A 10,081-nucleotide genomic window follows, 5' to 3' on the forward strand; every position below is an offset into this window, starting at 1 on the left:
TTACTTTAGTGATAGGGGTAGGCCAAAATATGAACTCAAAAGAGGACAACAGTTCTGAAAAGGAAAAAAATAAGAAGACTGAAAAGAAAGTGTGAAAGGATATTAGATTCCAAAAGAATCCCTGGAAGAACTTAAAAGAAGTTAAAAAAAAGGAATAAGATAATTGACAGAAAAACTCACTAGTGGGGGGGATTCACTGAAGAAATCAATTCCCTAAAAACCAGAATAGGCCAAAAGGAAAGGGAGGCACAAAAAGATGTTGAAGAATAGATATCACTAAGGAATAAAATGCACCAAATGGAAATGGAGGCAAAAAAGAAGAAAACAACTCTTTAAAGAATTTAATTGACCAAATGGAAAAGGAAACTCAAACTCTCAAGGAAGAAAACAACTTCCTAAAAATTAGAATTAGACAAATAGGAGCTAATGAAACTCTAACAGCAGGAAACAATAAGCCAAAAATTTTAAAATTAAAAATAGAAGAAAATCTAAAATATTTCACTGGAAAAATGACTGACATGAAAAATAGATCCAGGAGAGATAATCTAAGAATCATTGGAATACCTGTAAGCCACGACCAAAATAAGAGCCTAGACATCACATTGGAAGAAATCATCAGGGAAAATGGCTGCTATCTTCAGACAAGAGGGAAAAAATAGAGGTTGAGAGAATCCACCAATCACTTCCTAGAAGGCATGGAATATGATACTGCAAAAGGCAAAGGACCTATGACTACAATATAGGATTACATATCCAGCAAAACTGAGTATGATCCTTTGGGAGGAAAATTGACATTCCATGAAATAGAGAAATTTCATACTTTTCTGATGAAAAAACAAAACTGAAAAGAAAATGATATGAAAAAAACACAAATTCAATACTCAAGAGAGGCATAAAATGTAAAGTGAAATTTTAAGGGTTTTGATGAGGTTGAATTATGTACATTCATATCTGGGAAGGTAAACATTGAAATAAGCAGATTTCTATGATACTTGAGAAAGATAAGGCACTTAAAATGTGATCCCTAAAGTATCTAAGATACTTAAGAACTATATCACCATCAGAGCAATGAAAAGGTGTATACATAGAGAGGAAGGAAGCTAAATAAGATGGGCTAATATTCTCCCCTGAAAAAGAAAGATGGGAAAGAGGAATACATAGGAAAAGGAGAAAAGGAGAGATAGGAGATAAATTGCTTCTCATTAAGAGGTACATAAGTAGAAATACGTGGAGGACAAGACTGGGGGTTGTGGTGGCTATGCTTAAATCTTACTCTAATCAGTAGTAGCTCAAAATAGGAATAAGTTCCACATAGCCAACTATAGAGACCTGTCATCCTACAGGGAAATAGGAGGATAGAGAGAATAAGGAACATGGGGATGGACAAAAAAAGGGGGAAGTGGAAGAGACAGTCATTGAAAACAAAATATTTGTGAAACAGGGAAAGACTAAAAGGGGGGAGAGAGAGAGAGAGAGAGAGAGAGAGAGAGAGAGAGAGAGAGAGAGAGAGAGAGAGAGAGAGAGAGAGAATAAACAGGGAGAAAATAAGATAGAGAAAAAAACACAATAGTAATCATTTGTTGAGTACAAATGGGATAAACTCACTTATAAAACATAAAAGGATATCAGAGTGGATTAAAAACCAGAATCCCACAATATGATGTCTACAGAAACACATTGAAAACAAGGAGACATACACAGAGTAAGAGGCTGGAGAAGAATCTACTATGCTTTAGCTAACATAAAAAATGCAGAGGTAGCAATCATGACCTCAGACAAAGAAAAAGTAAAAATTGCTCTAATTAAAAGAAATAAGGGAGGAAATTACATCATGATAAAAGAAATCATAGGCAATGAAACAATATCAATATTAAACATATCTGCACCAAATGGCATAGAATACAGATTCCTAAAGGAAAAAAAAACTACATGAATTATGGGAGGAAGTAGATAGTAAAGCATTACTAGTGGGGGGCATCAACCTTCTCCTTACAGAAATTAGATAGACCAAACCAAAAAATTAGCAAGAAAGAAGTTATGGAGGTAAATAGAACTTTAGAAAAACTGGATATGATAAATCTCTCAAGAAAACTGAATGAGAATAGAAAGGAATATACATTTTTCTCAGTAGTACATTGCATCTTCACAAAAATTGACTACATAGCAGGCATAGAAACCTCACATCCAAATGTAGAAAAGCAGAATTATTAAATGCATACTTTCCAGACCATCATGCAATAAAAAGGGTAGCAGAAAGAAAGACTAAAAAATAAATTGGGAACTAAACAATATTATCCTAATAAATATATGAAACAAAGAACAAATCATAGACACAATCAACAGTTTCATTAAAGAAAATTTCAATGAGGATACTACATATCAAAATTTATGAGATACAGCCAATGTGGTACTCAGAGGGAAATTGATATCTCTTAATGCTTTCATTGATAAGTTAGAGAAAAGGCTGATCAATGAATTAGGCATGCAACTAAAAAAACCAGGAAAAGAATAAAAAATTCCCAATTAAACACTAAATTAAAAATCTTGAAAATCAAGGGAGAGACTATTAAAATTGAAAGTAAGAAAATCATTGAACTAATAAATAAGACAAAGAGTTGGTTTTATGAAAAAATAAATAAAACTGATAAGCCATTGGTTAAGTTAATTAAAAAAAGAAAACCCAATTTCCAGCATCAAAAATGAAAATAGGTGAAATCACAACCAATGAAGAAATTAAATAAAATATTATAAGTTATTTTGCCCAACTATATGCCAATAAATCTGACAATCTAAGTGAAATAGATGAATAATTACAAAAATAAAAACTACCTTGATTAACAAAAAAGGAAGTAGAAAACTTAGACAATTCTGTCACAGACAATGAAATTGAACAATCCATCAAAATACTCCCTAAGAAAAATGTCCCAGGGCCAGATGGATTCACAAGTGAATTAACTGGACATTGAAAGAACTAACCCCAGTAATATATAAATTATTTAGAAAAATAGGAGAAGAGGGAATGCTTCCAAACTCTTTTTATGACACAATTCTGGTATTTCTACAAAAACCAGAAGAGATAAAACAAAATGAAAACTATAGATCAATCTCCCTGATGAACAATAATATACAATTTTAAAATAAAATACTAGCAAGGAGGTTACAACATTTTGTCACAAGAATCATACTCCATGATCAAGTGGGTTTTCATGATTATTTCAATAGATGCAGAAAAATCATTTGACAAAAGATCACCTCCATTCCTCATAAAAACATGAGAAAACATTGGAATAAAGGTGCCAATTGGTACCAAAGCAACTCCAGCAACTAACTATGTGAACACAATTACAAAACATTCTTTATACAAATAAAATTAAAAAAAAAAACATTAATTCCTCATTGATAAGCTGAGCCAATATAGTGAAAATGACAATCCTACCTAAATTAATTTACCTATTCAGTGCAATATCAATATCAAACTACCCAAAAATTGTTTCCTAGAACTAGAAAAAAATAATTTTATTACAATTTTATTATTTTATTTTATTAAAACAAACTTCATTTGGAAGAACAAAAGGCTAAGAATATCAAGGGAATTAAATTAAATTATATTAAAAATAAATTTATTAAAATAAATTAAATTAAATTAAAATATGGAAGAGGGAGGCATGACTTTACCATATCTCAAACTATATTATAAAGCAGTAATCATGAAAACAATCTGGTACTGGCTAAGAAACAGAGTGATGGATCAATGGAATAGATTAGGCATCAACACAGCCATTGTTCATAGCATCTTAGTGTTTGATAAACCCAAAGATCTAAGCCTTGTGGGGGAAAGAACTCATTGTTTGACAAAACTTGCTGGAAAAATTAGAAAGCAGACTGGCAGAAATTATACAAAGACCAATATGCCACACCATATACCAAGATCAAGTTAAAATGGATTCATGATCTAGAAATAAAGGTGATACCATAAACAAATTAAGGGAACATGGAAAAGTGCTGGGAGCCAACAGACCCCCCACTGGTTGACATGGTCACAGTAGGAAGCCAGGAACTGCAAGGCAGCCCCCTGAGAACAAAGCCCCCTGCTGACCTCCTTCTGTGACTTCTCTCTCTCCAACTTTCCTTACTAATGGACTTTCTATGATTATTATTCTCTCCCCTATTCAGGAGAAATAATATGAGAGCAAATACTTATAGGATCAACAGATATATATCCTACTTTAATCCCCCTAGGTTATTACCCCCAAAAGATTGCATTTACAGAATTAAAGTCCAAAGATTATTGCCTATTACTTCTCCTTTCTCTCACTCAAGCACAGTTACACTCCAAGGCCCTGCAATAAACACTGGCCAAATGCTTGAGCCCCATAATAAATCTTTCCTTATAGTTATCACACTTCAATGAATTTGTTGATGGACAGAAACCAGGAAACATTGCCAGGTGCTTTAAAGTAACACAAGAAAAATAGAACTTGTAAATTGAGGAAAATTCCAAATCTAGTCTGTTATTAAATTGCACTGTAACCTTGTACCTAGCTACGAAATGTTTTGTTATCCATCTCCTAAGTAATTGTGATTGATTGTGAAAGCTGACCAAAAGTAACAATGATTCTCCTAGGTCAGGGAGAACTAACCTCTAGATCACCCTGTTTGTGTCATTCATCTATAGCAACGATGTTTTGTTGACTATCTCCTTAGGCTATGTGTCTTCTTGTTAAGTTCCATGGAAACACATATGTAGAAAATTGATTGTGTGCCAAAGAAGTATGTAATCACCAGGCTATATAATAAACAAACCTCCATGCTATGGCAGAACACTTTATAATGCCTAAGCACGTGGACCTGAGCACACAGTGTCTCTCATCTCTATTACTCCACCAGATTGTCACATCTAGACTGAGCAAGCCCTCCCCCTCAGGGAGATTGCTGGACAGCTCCCAAAGGAAAAGTTTACTTGTTAGATTTATGGAAAAGGGAAGAATTTATGACCTAATAAGACAGAGAATATTTTGAAAAACAAATAATTTTGATTATATTAAGTTAAAGGGATTTGTGCAAACAAAACCAATGCAACCAAGATTAGAAGGGAAACAACATATTTAGAAAAAAATATCTCATAGCAAGTATGTCTGACAAGAGACTCATCTCTCAAATATATAGAAAACTGAGTCAAATTTCTAAGAATACAAAGCATTCCCCAATTGAAAAATGGCCAAGGAATATAAGCAGGTAGTTCTTAGAGGATGAAATTAAACCTATTCATTAGGTATATTAAAAAATGCTCCGAATCACTATTGATGAGAGAAAACAAATTAAAATAATGCTGAGATACTACCTCACACCTACCAGATAAAAGGAAAATGTTAAATGCTGGAGGGGATGCGGGAAACTTGGGACACTAATACAGTGTTGGGGTGGGACCATGAACTGATGTAAACATTCTAGAGAGCATTGTGGAACCAGGCTCAAAGGGCCACAGAACTATGCGGTGACCCTTCGACCCAGCAATATCACTGCTAGGTCTGTAACCCAGAAAGATCAAAGATAAGGGAAAGGGATCTATCTGTACTCAAATATTTTTAGCAGCTCTTTTTGTTGTGGCAGAGTTGGAAACTGAGGGGGTGTCCATCACTTGGGGAATGGATGAGCAAATTGTGGAATATATTTGTAATGGAATACTATTGCTCCATAAGGAACAATGACTGGATGAGTGCAGAAAAACCTAGAAAGACTTCTATGGACTGATGCAAACTGAAGTAAGAAGAATCAGGAGAACAATGTATACAGTAACAGAAATATTATACGATGATCAACCGTAAAGGACAAATCCATTATCTGCAAAGCACGTCTCCCAGATAACCCCAAGAGACTACTGACAGAAATGCTCTCCACAGTCCAAGCAGGAACTGCTGGAATCTGAGACAGGTCAAAGCCCGTCATCTTCGACTATATTTTCTTCATGAGATTTCTATTGATTGTGGGATACAGGACTTCTGTCATGACGATGAGCAATCTGGAAATAGGTATTACATGAAAGTTCAGATATAATCTAGATCAGACTATTTGTCACCTTGGGGTGGGATAGAAGGTAGGAAGGGAGAAAACTTGAATTCTAAGATGTCCAAAATTGTTTCCACGTGTGAGTGAAAAGTAAAAAATAGCTATGTATAAAGATTTAATGGCTCGATGGTTAGGATTTGAACCAAATCTCCATGTTGTCTGACTCAAGGGGCACATTTGCTTGAACAAGACAAAATATGGCTTTAGTTGCAGCTTATCTCCTTTCCTGGAATTTCCTAGTTTAGGACCCAAGGGAGCAGATAAAGCAGAAAATGCCCACCCCCTTTTCTTGCTCGCACTCCCTTCCTCTCTCTCGGCAAGTCCATGCCATTGACGTGGATCCATTTATACTCACAGTTTGACGATGTCTGGTCCAAACACTTCTGCCATGAGGTAGCAGATGCTTTTCAGGAATAGCTTTTCTGGAAAAATGCAGGAAAGCTGTCAGTCGCAACCAGCTTAATCCCACAACTTATATGCATTTATCTCTAAAATTATATACCTATCTACACATTTACATTTGTACACACACATGCACATAGATATGACAGCCCAGACACTGGGCGAAGGCCTGGGAGTAATTCAGCCGGTGTGTGTGTGCATGTGTGCGCGCTTTCATGTGTGTGCATGTGTGCATGTGTGCGTGTGTGCATGTGTGTGTGCGTGTGTGTGTGTGTGAGATATGATATTCTTCAAGTATGTGACAGGAAGAAGGTCCTAGACTGCTTCTCATTGACCCCCATGAGTAGACATTGTGAAAGTCTGACGTTAGGTATGGAAAGACATTGGGACAGTTTGCTAATAATGAGTTTCCTCAAGGATGGCCTGGGGTGGGCTTCCCTTCCTTGGAAGTCTAACTTCTAACAGAGACTAGAGCAGTAATGGGGAATCTTTTTGGACTTCTTTGGGATCTGTGCCATGCCCCTCCCCCAGACTACATGTCAGTGCCTGCCCCATTACATGTCATGCCTCATCCCTATCTGCGTGCCCCACCCCCAGACTGTGTGCAGTGTCCCACCCACTCCTACATTCAAGGTTGGGGTTGGGGAAGGGGCTGAGCTGGGGGGAGGAGGCTCCAGTGTCCCATTCCCTTCCCTTGAGCTTGGGGGGCAGGACCAGGCTACCAGCTGTCCAAGCCAGGGGCCTATGTGTGCCCACAGAGAGGTCTCTGCGTGCCACATTTGGCACATGCCCTATAGGTTCACCATCACAGGACTAGAGCAGGGGTCCCCAAACTATGGCCCACAGGCCACATGTGGCCCACTGAGGCTATTTATCCGGCCCCCACCACACTTCTGGAAGGGGCCCCTCTTTCACTGGTGGTCAATGAGAGGAGCAGCATATGTGACTTCTCTCATGCGCAGTACTACTTCTGGTGACGTCATCCTTTGTGTGGCACCTTGTTCTGAGAGTAATTGAACAGAACGAGGCGCCACGCAAAGGATTCTGTGGCTGCACCATGGAAGACGTCAGCATGGTGAGCGGCGATCTGGGGGAGGGGATTCCGCACTGTGTATGCTGCTGCCCGGTATAGTGGTGGCCGTGATGGGCTGTGCAAGGTGCGGCAGGCCCATCGCAGCCAGCACTGCAGCCTCCGCTAACCCAGACAGCGCGATACAGATGTGTTCATGGTTTTTTTAATAGTCCGGCCCTCCAGCGGTCTGAGGGACAGTGAACTGGCCCCTGGGTAAAACGTGTGGGGACCCCTGGACTAGAGCCTGGCTTGTTAGAGAAGGGGTTGAGGAGATCCTCTGTGGGTGTTGCATCTGGACCAAGTACCCCTGGCACCTCCTGGCACTGAAGCCTTGGCATCCTCATTGACGATGACTAGGATGGGCGGCCCTTCAACAAGGATCCATGAAACAGAGGGAGCCGGCATGTTGCCAGTTATTACTGACAGGGAAGAGCAATCCAAATAACGCATGTACTGTGCTTTGTTCACCTGGAAGCACTAAATCAACACCAACGATGCCTGGCGCTTCCATGCGTTATCTCACTGTCTTTACTGCAGCGCGTGAAGCACTGTTTGACTTCCCATTCTATAGATGAGCAGAACTATGATGGTACCGCCAGGAAACCTGAGCAGTGAACTACAGGTGGGGCACGCCCTGATTTCTGTGCACCATCCCACACTGTCTCTGCCAACCAACTCTTAATGCTAAGTTTCTTTTGTTTTTTTAAGCCGTTATCTTCCTCCTTCCTTCCTTCCTTCCTTCCTTCCTTCCTTCCTTCCTTCCTTCCTTCCTTCCTTCCTTCCTTCCTTCCTTCCTTCCTTCCTTCCTTCCTTCCTTCCTTCCTTCCTTCCTTCCTTCCTTCCTTCCTTCCTTCCTTCCTTCCTCCCTTCCTTCCTCCCTCCCTCCCTCCCTCCCTCCCTCCCTCCCTCCCTCCCTCCCTCCCTCCCTTCCTTCCTTCCTTCCTTCCTCCCTCCCTCCCTCCCTCCCTCCCTCCCTCCCTCCCTCCCTCCCTCCCTTCCTTCCTTCCTTCCTTCCTTCCTTCCTTCCTTCCTCCCTCCCTCCTTCCCTCCTTCCTCCCTCCCTCCCTCCCTTCCTTCCTTCCTTCCTTCCTTCCTTCCTTCCTTCCTTCCTTCCTTCCTTCCTTCCTTCCTTCCTTCCTTCCTTCCTTCCTTCCTTCCTTCCTTCCTTCCTTCCTTCCTTCCTCCCTCCCCCCTCCCTCCCTCCCTCCCTCCCTCCCTCCCTTCCTTCCTTCCTTCCTTCCTTCCTTCCTTCCTTCCTTCCTTCCTTCCTTCCTTCCTTCCTTCCTTCCTTCCTTCCTTCCTTCCTTCCTTCCTTCCTTCCTTCCTTCCTTCCTTCCTTCCTTCCTTCCTTCCTTCCTTCCTTCCTTCCTTCCTCCCTCCCTCCCTCCCTCCCTCCTTCCTTCCTCCCTCCCTCCCTCCCTTCCTTCCCTCCCCCCTCCCCATGCCACTCAGTGGTCACTTGGAAGGGACCATAGATGTGATCTAGTTCAAACTGCTTGTGTTACAAAGGGCCGATCTGGGTGTGAAAGCCGGGAGGAAGTTATTTACTGATGCAGGAAAGAAGATGGCGATGGATGACTCCAAGAAGTTCCACTGCAGCACTGGTGGGCTCTTCAGAGACAAGGAAGCTGAGCAGAGAGCTGGGTCTCAGAGCACGGGGCAGAGCCGAGGTGGCATCTGAGGCCTCTTGACTCCGCAGCCGCTTCCTCCTGCACCCTTGGGCTGCCTCTTGGAAGGGGTGACAGAGAGGGTCCTTTTTGGTGTTCGGCCGTCTGTTGGCGAAGTGCTTTAGGCACGTGCTCTCCTTCGAGTCTCCCAGAAGCCTGGCGAGCCTGAAGGAGTCCGGGCCCGCCGCCCCCCTTTACAGACGAAGGCCGGCGTCTCGGGCAGTGGGATGGTTAATCCAGGCTCACATGACAGGGGTCGGAGGTGGGATGGGAAGTCCCACGGGGGCCAGAGCTGCTGCTGCTGGTGTGTTTTAACGAGCGGCCGGTCTCGGTGCTCCTCAGCACGGTCAGAAGGCAGGCGCGGGCCGTCTCTGAGGGTCCTCACCACGGCTATCAGGGAGCCACTGTTGAGCTCCTGCTTGTCTGGAGACCTCAGGCTTGCCCAACACCCAACACCTGTTTTTGTTATTCCCATTTTACAGATGAGGACGCAGAGGCAGAGAGAAGGCCCAATGAGAGGATCTGCAACATCCCCCCCACTCTCTCGCCAGAGGGGGGCGCTCTCTTCCCCAGAGAGGTCCAGAGCTACGCTCTGACAGCCCTCGAGGACAGCAGCCACCCTGGGCGGGGGGTGGGCAGAGAAGGCTGGGGCAGGGGTGGTTGGAGGGGGGAACCCTCTTTCTGATCTTCCCTGGCTCTACTGGGAGGCCCAGGGACAAAGAGGAGGCCGGGCCTCCACTGGCTGCCCTGGTAGCCCGGGGCATGTAGATACTCTTTTCTTTTTAAACCTTAGAATCACAGTTGTGTACTGGCTCCAAGGCAGAAGAGAGAGGTAAGGGCTAGGGGGTCAAGTGACTTGCCCAAGGTCACCCAG

General features: G+C 42.1%; 1 protein-coding gene across 2 annotated transcripts in view; it reads right to left on the reverse strand.

Moving 5' to 3' along the window:
- Positions 1–10,081, reverse strand: part of LOC103104789 (acyloxyacyl hydrolase-like) — a 59,143-nt gene that overhangs the window by 37,350 nt on the left and 11,712 nt on the right. For both annotated transcript variants that reach the window (XM_056804104.1, XM_056804103.1), the window contains exon 4: positions 6,422–6,488. In XM_056804104.1, coding sequence (XP_056660082.1) covers positions 6,422–6,488 — 67 coding nt within the window. The remainder of the gene's footprint in view (positions 1–6,421; positions 6,489–10,081) is intronic.

Source organism: Monodelphis domestica, chromosome 7, assembly GCF_027887165.1.
Source record: "Monodelphis domestica isolate mMonDom1 chromosome 7, mMonDom1.pri, whole genome shotgun sequence".
Classification (NCBI taxonomy): Eukaryota; Metazoa; Chordata; class Mammalia; order Didelphimorphia; family Didelphidae; genus Monodelphis; species Monodelphis domestica.